Source organism: Heterodontus francisci, chromosome 18, assembly GCF_036365525.1.
Source record: "Heterodontus francisci isolate sHetFra1 chromosome 18, sHetFra1.hap1, whole genome shotgun sequence".
Lineage (NCBI taxonomy): Eukaryota > Metazoa > Chordata > Chondrichthyes > Heterodontiformes > Heterodontidae > Heterodontus > Heterodontus francisci.
The window spans coordinates 4,171,451-4,185,485 of record NC_090388.1 but is presented as its reverse complement, the minus strand read 5'-3'; the positions used below and the strand labels follow the sequence as shown (position 1 = coordinate 4,185,485).

The 14,035-nt window shown below is 42.2% G+C and overlaps 1 protein-coding gene across 12 annotated transcripts in view; it reads left to right on the top strand.

The window, feature by feature from the left end:
- Window positions 1-14,035, top strand: part of ppp1r12a (protein phosphatase 1, regulatory subunit 12A) — a 271,369-nt gene that overhangs the window by 130,218 nt on the left and 127,116 nt on the right. For all 12 annotated transcript variants that reach the window (XM_068050119.1, XM_068050120.1, XM_068050118.1 and 9 more), the window contains 2 exons: window positions 7,072-7,231; window positions 10,755-10,899. In XM_068050119.1, the coding sequence (XP_067906220.1) occupies window positions 7,072-7,231; window positions 10,755-10,899 (305 nt within the window). The remainder of the gene's footprint in view (window positions 1-7,071; window positions 7,232-10,754; window positions 10,900-14,035) is intronic.

The window sequence follows — 14,035 nt, the reverse complement described above, 5'->3', positions numbered from 1 at the left end:
CGCAGGGACTTTAAGGTTGCTGTGCGGCTGCACAGGTTAGAAGGAACATTGTTTCTTTTTGGGTTGCTGCAGGTTTTTCGTTCTCCAATCCGATTTCATTCCGTGAAAAGGCGTTTTTGTGTTGGAATTGTGTATTGCACACGACATTACAACAGAGTTTAAATACTTATTAACTGCACATGAAATGGCTATGGTGGGGTTCTTTTTGCTGGGATGTAGGTGAAGTTGGAAGACCACATATTAAGATCCCTGAACCCCTACAAAAGGTGGTCAGCTTCTGCCTTGAACTGCAGTTGTAATGGTTGTACTCAGTGGTGATAGGGAGCTTTTTTGCATAGAATTACATGGCATTTACAGTACAGAAACAGGTCAATTGGCCAAACTGGTCTCCGTTTTTTGCTCCATAGGAGTCTCCTCCCACTCTTATTTATTTCATCTCAGCTTACCAACATGTCTTTCTATTCCTTTCTCCCTTGTGTTTATCTAGCTTCCCCTTAAATGCATCTATGCTATTTGATTAGTTTCAACCACTCCCTGTGGTAACGAGTTCCACACTTCAACCATTCTCTGGTTAAAGAGGTTTCTCTTGAATTCCCTGTTTCATTTTTTGTGACTATCTTATATTTATGGCCCTGAGTTTTGAACTTGCCAACAAATGGAAACGTCTTCTCTATGCCCACCTTTAAGAACCCCTTTATAATTTTAAAAGTCTGTATCAGGCCACCTGTGACTTGCATGTCAGTTTTATGGTTGAGGGGTCGATGCACCTGTGATGAATACAATTTTAGTCCAGAATTAGACTTGAAACAATAGCTCATATTAGGCCAGAATTTTTCCATTTACTACACGTGTCATCAATAAGACTTCTTTGATTTAGAAGTGTCAAATTGCTGTTAATTTTGTGCTAATATGAAGTGCTCACATTCATTGCACAGATGGCAGATCGATATGGCGGACAGATTAAATTCAGGTTTTAAAGGTGTAATAATATGCTAACCAACAGTATCAGCCATGTCCTCCTCCTCCTCCTCATACTTTTGTTCTACTAAATGCATATCTTGGAAGTAGTGCTCTAGGTTAATGTATTCCGTGCCATTTAATATGTTGAAAGTTTGCTTATTCTCCTGTTTCTCTAGCATTTCAGTTTGAAAGAGCCCCAGTTTTTCCCATGTTTCCTAATAACTAAATTCTTTGCTGCGGTTCAGTGTTTCAGCTCATGTGCGCACTGCATCCCTGATTTGAATGTTTCCCATATTTCTTGGTGACCAAAACCGAACACAGTACTGAAGATGTAGTCTGACCTGGAGCACTGTAGAGTTTTGACTTGACAACTTGCAACTCATATTCATTTGAGTGAGTGGTATGACTAAATATTGTGTTCGCTGTTGCAGTGATTTAACAGTTGAATTGCCAAATATATTATGTTTGGATACCTTTCTACTTCACCATTTAGCAGTTTTTACACCTTCAAGTTTGTCTGCTTGTGTGTGGTGCCTTGCGTTTATCTGTGTTGAATTTCAGTTACTATGTATTTACCTATTTGTAGATGTTAAACTCCTTCAGTGAGAAAGAATAAAAGACTTGCCTTTATATAGTATATTTCTCAACCTCAGGATGTCCCAAAGTGTTTAACAACCAATGAAGTACTTTCAAAGTGTAGTCAGTGTTGTAATGTCGAAAACACGGGAGCTAATTTGCACACAGCAAGCTCCCGCTAATGGCAATGTGATAATGACTACAAAATGTGTTTTTAATGATGGTTATAGATAACTATTGGAGAGAGCTCTCCTGCTCTTAATTAAAATAGTGCCATGGGATCTTGTACTTCCACTTGAGAGGTTAGACAATGCCTTAGCGTAATGTCTCTTCTGAAAGATGATAGCTCTGACAGTGCACCACTCAGGTACAGTACTCCAGGTTTATGGTAGGTTCCTGGCTGCTTTCAGTCTCAGCAGCCACCCTGAAATTGCCATTTGATAACTTGATTTGTGTGCGTTAGATTACTGCATCTACATCACTAATGTAGGTCTGGGAGGGACTTGGCACATAGTACTGCTCACTCCCCAAACCCGACACTACTTGCCTAATGAGTATTTAAGCATCATTTGGAGTCTTGGGAATAGAAGTTTATTATTAGTAATCAGTATTTAATTAGAAGATCATCAACCATCAGGCAAATTCACTCTTGCCATGGAGGGGCTGGTTACTGTATTTGAGTTTGAAGGGAAAAATGATAAAACTTGGGGAAAATGGTGTACAAAAAAAGTTTCAAGTCACATTATTGAAAATAAACATGTTTTTGAAATCTCTCCATTCACATGATTAGCTCTTGCAAAGAAAAACACTGTCAGAACTAAGTTAATGCAGCAAGTGCCTGTCTCAAATATAGTAAGGGAAAGGCAAGTGTTCTTCCACCAGGTGAATTTTCTTCCACAATTGTAGAGGTTGCCAGAACCTTTGTTGGTTGGGCTGCTATTATCTCTGGTTAGATCTGAAGTGGGCCCTCAGGATTAATAAACACATTTCTACATTCAATGCTGTATGTATGAATATATATATCTAAGAATAGTGCCAAAAGTTTGGCAGACTGCTGATGGTGATCTGGTCTCTGTATTTAAAAAAAAATGAGAACACAAGTTTAGGAAACTATAGACCAATTAGTTTAATGTTGATGGTTGGAAAGGATGTGGAATGTATCCTGAAAGAGGTAATAAAAAAAATCTAGAAACTGTGTGTGTGTACAGAAAATAAACAGTAGTCAGTGCAGTTTTAAAAAAGGCAGGTCCTGCTTGACCAACCTTATTGAATTATTTGAGGGAGTAACAGCATAGATAAGAGTAATACAGTAGACGTAATATATTTGATTTTCAAAAGCTCTTCAATAAGCTATCACATAGTAAACTAGTGTCTATGTTCAGAATGTGGGGAGTCGGGACAAGTAGCAGAATGGATGGCAAGCTGGCTACAAAATAGAATAGAGGATAGTGGTTAAAGGTAGTTGCTCAGACTGTTGCAAGGTGGGAAGTAGTGTGCTGCAGGGATTGATGCTGGGACCGCTGTTCATTATTTGCATAAATGTTTTGAACTGTGGAATTGGAGGTACAATTTCAAAATTTGCAAATGAGCCAAAATTGGGGTGTGTAGTTAATGGAGGACAAAATACAAGGCATTATTAAACTTGCAGAATGTGTGTGTAATTGGCAAATGAACTTCAATATTGGTAGAAAGAATGAAGAAGTTACATGCTCCTTGTAAAATAAGAGTCTAAATGGGGTAGAGGAGCAGAGGGATCTGGCGGTACAGATCGACAAATCACAAGTGGTGACACAGGTTGATGTCCAAAAAAGCAACCAAAGCACAGGGATTCATATCTGGAGGGATAGAACTTGAAAGGTTAGACCACAAAGGAAGGAAGAAAAGGAATTGGTTAGACCACAAAGAAGGACTTGCATTTATCTAGTGCCTTTCACAACCTCAAAGTCCCAATGTGCTTGACAGCCAGTGTGAAGTGTAGTCACTGTTGGAAATGCAGCAGCCAATTTCTGCACAGCAAGCTCCTACAAGCAGCAATGTGATAATGACGGTACCTCCGACGGTGCTGCAGTGGTAATGCCACTGAACTTGTAATCCAGAGACCTAGGCTAATGCCTTGGGACATGGGTCACCATGGCAGCTGGTGGAATTTAAATTCAATTAATTAAGCAATTCAATTAATTAATAAAAATCTGGAATTGAAAGCTAGTCTCAGTAATAGTTATATGGCACCATCATTGATTGTCATTAAAATTCATCTGGCTCACTAATGTCCTTTAGGGAAGGAAATCAGCCGTCCTTACCTGGTCTGGCCTGCATGTGACTCCAGACCCACAGTAATATGGTTTACTCTTACCTGCCCTCTGAAATGGCCTAGCAAGCCATTCAGTTCAAGGGTAGTTAGGGATGGGCAACAAATGTTGGCCTTGCCAGCGATGCCCACATCCCATAAAAGAATTTTTTAAAAAAAACCCGCTTTGTGTTGCACTGGGACTGTAGGTCTAGATTTTTGTGCTCCAATCTTTGGAGTGGGACTTGAACCCATAACCTTGTGGGTGAGGGTGCCACTAACTGAGCAACAGCTGACACTCTTGAAGTACTGTGTACAGTTTTGGTCCTGTTTTAAAAAGGATATGGAGCACGAAGGAACAAGCATAAAACGATTTGCTAGAATGATACCAGAGCTGAGGGGTTTTATCTATTGGGATAGGTTGAAACGATTGTGGCTCCTTTTCTCCAGAAATGAGAAGACTGAGGTGTAACTTAATAGAGGGCTTTAAGATTATGAAATGGTTTGCTCTGGTAGACATACAGAAAATGTTTTCATTTCTGGGTAGACCAGAACTAGCGGCGTGAGTATGATGGTCATTAATAATCCGATAAGAAATTCAGGAGAAACTTGTTTTCTCAGAGGGTAGTTAGGATGTGGAACTCGCTACCACACAGTAATTGAGGTGTATAGCACAGATGCATTTAAGGAGAAGGTAGATAAACTTATGAGGGAGAAAGGAATTGAAGGGTGTGTTTTGGGTGAATGACCAAGGGTGATAGGCTCATTCTTTTTTTCTTTTGGGCCTCCTTATCTCGAGAGACAATGGATACGTGCCTGGAGGTGGTCAGTGGTTTGTGAAGCAGCGCCTGGAGTGGCTATAAAGGCCAATTCTGGAGTGACAGGCTCTTCCACAGGTGCTGCAGAGAAATTTGTTTGTTGGGGCTGTTGCACAGTTGGCTCTCCCCTTGCGCCTCTGTCTTTTTTCCTGCCAACTACTAAGTCTCTTCGACTCGCCACAATTTAGCCCTGTCTTTATGGCTGCCCGCCAGCTCTGGCGAATGCTGGCAACTGACTCCCACGACTTGTGATCAATGTCACACGATTTCATGTCGCGTTTGCAGACGTCTTTATAACGGAGACATGGACGGCCGGTGGGTCTGATACCAGTGGCGAGCTCGCTGTACAATGTGTCTTTGGGGATCCTGCCATCTTCCATGCGGCTCACATGGCCAAGCCATCTCAAGCGCCGCTGACTCAGTAGTGTGTATAAGCTGGGGATGTTGGCCGCTTCAAGGACTTCTGTGTTGGAGATATAGTCCTAGGCTCATATGGAGTTTAAAAACCAGCAAGGACTAGTTGTGCTGAATCGCCTGTTCTGTAAATACTATGCAACAATATAACTGCCATGTACAGCTTATGTGACTGGTTTTGTCTGCATCTGAAAAATCAGGACAGGGAAATCATTCGGGTGTAGACCCTTGGGCCAGTTATGCTGATGGGTCTGCACTGGATACGTTAAACCTGTTTCTCTTGTCAGATGTTGACGGGCCTGATGTGTACTGAATTGATTTTTATTGCATATTGTAAACTTTTACAGCATTTTTAAATCAGTAATTCCAATAGAGTAGCTGGGTTACTGTGAAATATTTGCAAAAGTAAATTGTGTCCTGACAAGCATTTCTCGTGGTTTGGGTATTGCCTTGGCACTCACTCATATTTAATTTTAGGTTGTGGAATTCGACCCCACGTGGTAAAAAAATCTAAGCTGACCACAGTGCTGTACTGGGAGTCTTTCTGAGATATTGAACCACGATCCATAATAGCACCAATAACCTGCATTTATTCTGCAACTTGAACTTAGCAAACACCTCAAGAGGTTTCACAGATGTGCAATGAGACAACAATTGACACCACTCTAGCAGAGGAGACTTTAAGATAGGTGACCAAATGCTTGATCAAAAGTTGGAATGCCTTTGAGAGAGAGCTGGAGAGGCTCAGGAGGGAATTCCAGAGCCTAGGGTTGAGACAGCTGAAGAACAGCCCTAGTAGAGCGAAGGAAATCAGGGATGCAGAAGTGGCCAGAATTGGAGGAATGCAAAGTTATCAGAGGGTTCTGGAGCTGGAGGAAGTCACAGAAATTGAGAGGGGCAAGGCCAGCAGGGATTTGAACATTGGATGACAGTTCTAAATTTGAAGTTTTGATGGACTGGGAGCCAGTTTAGGTCAGTGAGCACTGAAGTGATGAGTGAATGGGACTTGGTGTGAGTTGAGATACAGGGAGCAGACTGTATGATGAGCTCAAGTTTGAGGCTGGAAGATGGGAAGCTGACTAGAGTCTGGATATAACCAAAGGGATAGATAAGGGTTTCAGCAATTGGGCTGAGGCAAGAGCAGAGACAGGTGATACTGTGAACAGATGGCAGAGAGAAGTGATGGACATAAAGATTTCATGGTGCCATTGGATGTTCTTTTGGTATCCAAGCCAATATGTATACCTCAATCAAAGTAACTAAAACAGATTATCTGGTCACTTACTGTGCAAATTGCCTGTGGTGTTCCCCTACATCACAATGTACTTTGGCTTTAAAATGCTTGGGATGTCCTGAGCTGGTGAAAGGCACTACATGAATGCACTAAAATAAAAGCAAAATACTGCAGATGCTAGAAATCTGAAGTAAAAGCAAAGTGCTGGCAATACTCGGGTCTGGCAGCATCTGTGGAGAGAGACGCAGAGTTAACGTTTCAGGTCTGTGACCTTTGATCAGAACTGAAAGGTCGCAGACCTGAAATGTTAACTCTGCTGTCTCCACAGATGCTGTCAGATTTGCTGAGTATTTCCAACACCTTCTGTTTTTATTACATGATTGCAGTTTTGTTCTTTCCTTTGTTCCTTTTGTCTTGAACTTAAAGGGAATCTAAACATAAAATAGGTAAGTTGGAAGTTATATGTTGCTTGCTTACAATTGCAAAAGCAACATAATTTTTAAATGAACAGGATTCAGTTTTCATTCATAAAATCGTAATTGTGCAGCCCTGAATAGATTTCTGGCCAGATGGTAACCAAGTTGCAATCTGCTTTTTAGATATTCATATTTTCCAGTAGTTCTTTGCTGTATGGGGATTCGCTTACTGTGTTACAGCCTTTATCTGACTCTTAAATATGCCAAGTTTTTTAAATGTAATAATGCATGTTTAGCATTGGTTAGCAGGTGTGGGGATAATCTGCTTTTGCTAACTTGCTTTTTGACCCGGTTTTGTTTGTTCAGGAGTGGATATAGAGGCAGCTCGGAAAGAAGAAGAACGAATAATGCTCCGTGATGCCAGGCAGTGGTTAAATAGTGGGCAAATTAATGACAGTAGGCACCCCAAATCTGGGGGAACAGCTCTTCACGTAGCTGCAGCTAAAGGCTACTCAGAGGTTTTAAAGTACGTACGTAAAACTACTCCAATACTTTGTATTTACATGTAAATAAAGGATTGACATCACAAAATTTGTTCCTTTTTATCTGTTGCAGGATGCACCACGGTAACTTGACTGTGTCAAAAATGTAATTAGTTAAAATGACTTTGTGGTTTTATTCATTTCATTGCGCCATAGATATTTGGAGGTGGGACATTTTATGATGCTTGCGAGCCGTAAACAGTTTAGTTATGCATTGTTTGACTGCTTTAGGAAGTCGAATTGGTGGCTTAGGGCAGTTAGCGTTGAGAAATGGAAGTAGACGGAACTTGAACACTCAACTGAAATCTGTAAACTGAAGACGGTGCAAAATATACCTGTTAGGGTGTTAGTTGACTGAAGTGAGCCTGGTCACCTGGGTGTTGTACCCCGTTGGCGTGCTCTTATTTTGTAGGCACCAAACTTTGTGCTTGTCTTGAACTGTGTATGGAAGAGAAACTATTAAAATAGTACAGCTGAATCAAAGCCTTCTGCCTGGATAAGTAGGTATCTGGCTCAAATTAACTTTTCTGAATGTACATTCAAGTTCCAGGAAGTTACTGTAAGTTATTCAGATGACCTTTTTGGGGGGGGGGGCGGCGGGGTGGGTTTGTTCCTCCTTTACTTCAACTTAGGGCTTGGATTAGTACCTGGGAGTATGATATTGCTATTACTGAGACTTGGTTGAGGGATGGGCATGATTGGCAACTAAATATCCCAGGATACCGATGCTTCAGGCGGGATAGAGAGGGAGGTAAAAGGGGTGGAGGAGTTGCATTACTGGTCAAAGTGGATATCACAGCTGTGCTGAAGGAAGGCACTATGGAGGACTCGAGCTGTGAGGCAATATGGGCAGAACTCAGAAATAGGAAGGGTGCGGTAACAATGTTGGGGCTGTACTACAGGCCTCCCAACAGCGAGCGTGAGATAGAGGTACAAATATGTAAACAGATTATGGAAAGATGTAGGAGCAACAGGGTGGTGGTGATAGGAGATTTTAATTTTCCCAACATTGACTGGGATTCACTTAGTGTTAGAGGTCTAGATGGAGCAGAACTTGTAAGGAGCATCCAGGAGGGTTTTCTAGAGCAGCATGTAAAGAGTCCAACTCGGGAAGGGGCCATACTGGACCTGGTGTTGGGGAATGAGCCCGGCCAGGTGGTTGAAGTTTCAGTAGGGGACTACTTTGGGAATAGTGATCACAATTCTGTAAGTTTTAGAATACTCATGGACAAAGACGAGAGTGGTCCTAAAGGAAGAGTGCTAAATTGGGGGAAGGCCAACTATACCAAAATTCGGCAGGAGCTGGGGAATGTAGATTGGGAGCAGCTGTTTGAAGGTAAATCCACATGTGATATGTGGGAGGCTTTTAAAGAGAGGTTGATTAGCGTGCAGGAGAGACATGTTCCTGTGAAAATGAGGGATAGAAATGGCAAGATTAGGGAACCATGGATGACAGGTGAAATTGTGAGACTAGCTAAGAGGAAAAAGGAAGCATACATAAGGTCTAGGCGTCTGAAGAAAGACGAAGCTTTGAAAGAATATCGGGATTGTAGGCGCAATCTGAAACGAGGAATTAAGAGCGCTAAAAGAGGTCATGAAATATCTTTAGCAAACAGGGTTAAGGAAAATCCCAAAGCCTTTTATTCATATATAAGGAGCAAGAGGGTAACTAGAGAAAGGATTGGCCCACTCAAGGACAAAGGAGGAAAGTTATGCGTGGAGTCAGAGAAAATGGGTGAGATTCTAAACGAGTACTTTGCATCGGTATTCACTGAGGAGAGGGACATGACGGATGTTGAGGTTAGGGACAGATGTTTGATTACTCTCGGTCAAGTCGGCATAAGGAGGGAGGAAGTGTTGGGTATTCTAAAAGGCATTAAGGTGGACAAGTCCCCAGGTCCGGATGGGATCTATCCCAGGTTACTGTGGGAAGCGAGAGAGGAAATAGCTGGGGTCTTAACAGATATCTTTGCAACATCCTTAAACACGGGTGAGGTCCCGGAGGACTGGAGAATTGCTAATGTTGTCCCCTTGTTTAAGAAGGGTAGCAGGGATAATCCAGGTAATTATAGACTGGTGAGCCTGACGTCAGTGGTAGGGAAGCTGCTGGAGAAGATACTGAGGGATAGGATCTATTCCCATTTGGAAGAAAATGGGCTTATCAGTGATAGGCAACATGGTTTTGTGCAGGGAAGGTCATGTCTTACCAACTTAATAGAATTCTTTGAGGAAGTGACAAAGTTGATTGATGAGGGAAGGGCTGTAGATGTCATATACATGGACTTCAGTAAGGCGTTCGATAAGGTTCCCCATGGTAGGCTGATGGAGAAAGTGAAGGGGCATGGGGTCCAAGGTGTACTAGCTAGATGGATAAAGAACTGGCTGGGCAACAGGAGACAGAGAGTAGCAGTGGGAGGGAGTTTCTCAAAATGGAGACGTGTAACCAGTGGTGTTCCACAGGGATCCGTGCTGGGACCACTGTTGTTTGTGATATACATAAATGATTTGGAGGAAAGTATAGGTGGTCTGATTAGCAAGTTTGCAGACGACGCTAAGATTGGTGGAGTAGCAGATAGTGAAGGGGACTGTCAGAGAATACAGCAGAATATAGATAGACTGGAGAGTTGGGCAGAGAAATGGCAGATGGAGTTCAATCAGGGCAAATGCGAGGTGATGCATTTTGGAAGATCCAATTCAAGAGTGAACTATACAGTAAATGGAAAAGTCCTGGGGAAAATTAATGTACAGAGAGACTTGGGTGTTCAGGTCCATTGTTCCCTGAAGGTGGCAACGCAGGTCAATAGAGTGGTCAAGAAGGCATACGGCATGCTTTCCTTCATCGGACGGGGTATTGAGTACAAGAGTTGGCAGGTCATGTTACAGTTGTATAGGACTTTGGTTCGGCCACATTTGGAATACTGCGTGCAGTTCTGGTCGCCACATTACCAAAAGGATGTGGATGCTTTGGAGAGGGTGCAGAGGAGGTTCACCAGGATGTTTCCTGGTATGGAGGGCGCTAGCTATGAAGAGAGGTTGAGTAGATTAGGATTATTTTCATTAGAAAGACGGAGGTTGAGGGGGGACCTGATTGAGGTGTACAAAATCATGAGAGGTATAGACAGGTTGGATAGCAAGAAGCTTTTTCCCAGAGTGGGGGATTCAATTACTAGGGGACACGAGTTCAAAGTGAAAGGGGAAAAGTTTGGGGGGGGGATATGCGTGGAAAGTTCTTTACGCAGAGGGTGATGGGTGCCTGGAACGCGTTGCCAGCGGAGGTGGTAGACGCGGGCACGATAGCGTCTTTTAAGATGTATCTAGACAGATACACGAATGGGCAGGAAGTAAAGAGATACAGACCCTTAGAAAATAGGCGACAGGTTTAGATAGAGGATCTGGATCGGCGTAGGCTTGGAGGGCCGAAGGGTCTGTTCCTGTGCTGTAATTTTCTTTGTTCTTTTGTTCTTTTTAGTTTGACTTTTTACAGAAGGTTACTTTTTTGATCCACAGGCTTCTAATCCAGGCAGGTTATGATGTAAATATCAAAGATTATGATGGCTGGACCCCACTTCACGCTGCAGCACACTGGGGTAAAGAAGAAACCTGCCGAATCCTGGTAGAAAGCTTCTGTGATATGGAGATGATCAACAAAGTGGTTTGTTGCCAGTTACTTTTATTGATAGTAACCATTTTTTTGTTTCAAGTCACAAGAATAAAGAGAAGCAGATGGTTAAATGATTGCAAACACAAATTTAAGATCAGAATATTTTGCTTAACGTCGCAACAGTTCCCAAGTTGCTAGGGCAGGGAACCTAACACCCCTGCCTAGCCTGGCTGATTGACAATTCTAGTCCCATGATACGTAGTGGACTCATACCCTCTCAAGTGGCCCACTGAGCCACTCACTTGTAAAAACAATCGTGTCAAGAAGTCAGTCCATCACCACAGAGAATGGGCAAAACATACAACCAACCACTATGCCAGACAGTCTAGAACTTTAGTAACTGATAAATTGGCTTCCAAGCATTTAAATTCTGCATTTAAATAGCACGAGTAGCAATAGTATGAGTTGATCCTTGGAATATTTGAATACTTTTAGTAGAATAAAGATTTGCATTTCTATAGTGTCTTCCACAATCTCAGGATGTCCCAAAGTGGTTTGTAGCCAATTATGTACTTTTTGAAGTGCAGTCACTGTTGTACTGTAGGAAATGCCGCAGCCGATTTGTACAGAGCAAGCTGTGATGATGACCAGATTATTTGTTTTTACTCGTTGATTGAGGGGTAAGTATAGGCCTGGACACAAAGGTGAACTCTGCTCTTGAAATAGTGCTTTGGGATCTTGTATGTCCCCCTGAGAGTGCAGATGGTGCCTTGGTTTAATGTCTCATTCAAAAGGCTAATATAGCTTGAGCTTAAGTATCTTTGAATATTTATTTCCTGTATTTGATCATGTGTTAATCTCGTGATTATCAAAGCTTTGTAAGGCACTATTATAAGCACAGTGTGTATTAAATCCAGTTTTTTTTAACCCCTCTCTTTCTTGATAACTCCTTGCTATAGTGAGGTTCCACAGATGCTGCACAGCCTCTAATTGTGTACTCAAGTGGTCATTAGTCAATTGTGAGCCTTGGTAATCAATGGTTGCAAGATAATAAAAGCAAAATACTGCAGATGCTGGAAATCTGAAATAAAAACCAAGTGCTGGAAATACTTAGGTCAGGCAGCATCTGTGGAGAGAGAAGCAGGTAATGTTTCAGGTCTGTGACCCTTCATCGGTTCTGATGAAAGGTCACAGACCTGAAATGTTAACTCTTTTTCTCTCCACAGATGCTGCCTGACCCGCTGAGTATTTCCAGCACTCTGCTCTTATTTCAATGTTTGCAAAATATTGGTGCAAGGGGTTGTAGTGGAGAGGAAGAAGAGTGAACAGAAGTAGAGCTGAGGTCCTCACCAGGCATCTGCACATGGACATTTCCAGCAGGGCTTGTTGCATAGTCAGCACTTGAAGCCCGTGATCTTTTTAGCTTCCCTTAGCTCAGATGAACTGAGGGCAATTGTGCCCCTACCACTGGCTGAATGAGGTAGCTGAGCACCTACCACGTTTAATAGCTGTCACATTGCCGATCTGTATGACTCAGTTGCCCACTGGATGAACTTGGTGTCAATGTTATCTGAATATGAAGTTGTGCGGTGGCAAACCAAACTTTTGTTTGTGTAGGTAGGGGCAACCCATAAGAAAACCATGTAGCCACACAGGCACCTCTGGTATATTAACAACAGTAAACACTATTCTCTTCGTAATCTCATTCATCATTTTGTTTAACATTTTAGTTACATGGGCCAGCATTATAAACTTATTTCTTACTCTGAAGCTTGGTTGCTGAGCCACACTGGATATTTTGTTGATCGTGGTCCTCCAGGTCCATTTTCTTGACACACTGTTTATAAGTTATGGAACACAAAAGGCTGAAAGCAAGAATAACATTCCATTTCATCTAATCACAGTCTTGGCATTTACACTCTGGTATGAAGCTTAAGTTGGAATGTAACTATAGTCAAATAGTATTCCAATAGTGTTCCAATAGTGTGGATGTGTGGTCGAGCAATTGGAGTTCCATATTTCTTTTTGCAGAGTCTTGCAATGACACTATGCCCCAACATAACTGGGGATGAGGAACCTGCTTCACAATGAAGATTTGACAAGGGGGTTGTAGTACAAGGGTAAAGATATTTATTTACTGTGTCCATGTACTTGAACCTGATAGCAACTGCAGCTTACTGTAATAAAGTAGGCAAAATTCTCAGTCACCCTGTCAGTGACTTGGGGAGGATGTTTTCTTGATATGGCTAGAGGTCATCAGATTTCCAAGGGATGAGTTTGTTTTTGTTCACAGAAAACAAAATTAATTTTTTTGCGAATAAACGTTTTGCTTATTACCTGTACTAGTAAGCGACAGTAACAACAACTTGCATTAATATAGTATCTTCAGTGTAGCAAAATGTCCCAAGGTGCTTGCATCAAAGCATATAGGATCTTAGGTTTCAAGAGGCATTGAGTACAAAAGCAGAGAAGTTATGCTGAACCTTTATAAAAGCTCTGGTTAGGCCCTAACTAGAGTACTGCATCCAGTTTTGGTTGTCACATTTTAGGAAGGATGTGAGGGTGCTCGAGAAGGTGCAGAGGAGATTCAGGAACATAAGAGCAGGAGTAGGCCATTCAGCCCAAGCATGAAGCGAAAGGTAGCGATATCAGGGCAGGTGACCAAAAGCTTGATCAAAGATGTAGGTTTTCAGAAGTGACTTAAAGGAGGACAGGGAGATGGAGAGGTTTAAAGAGGCAATGCCAGAGCTTTGGGCCAAGGCAACTGAAAGCACACCTGCCACTGGTGGAGCGGTTAAAATCAGGGATGTGCAAGAGACCAGAATAGGAGGAGCATAGAGATCTCAAAGACTTGTAGGGCTGGAGGAGGTTAGAAATAGGGTGGGGTGAGGTATGGAGAAATTTGAAAACAAGAATGAGGATTTTAAAAATCAGATGTCTGACCGGGAGACCATGTAGGTCAGCAAACATGGGTGATAGGTGAGCAAGACTTGGTGTGTGTTCAAGTATGGGCAGCAGAGTTCCGGATAAGCACAAGTTTATGTAGGGTGGAAAATGGGAGGCCAGCCAAGAGAGCATTGAAATAGTCAAGTCTACAAAAATATCTACGTTGTATAGCACCTTTAATAAAATTAGAATTTTTAGAATATTACAGCGCAGTACAGGCCCTTCGGCCCTCGATGTTGCG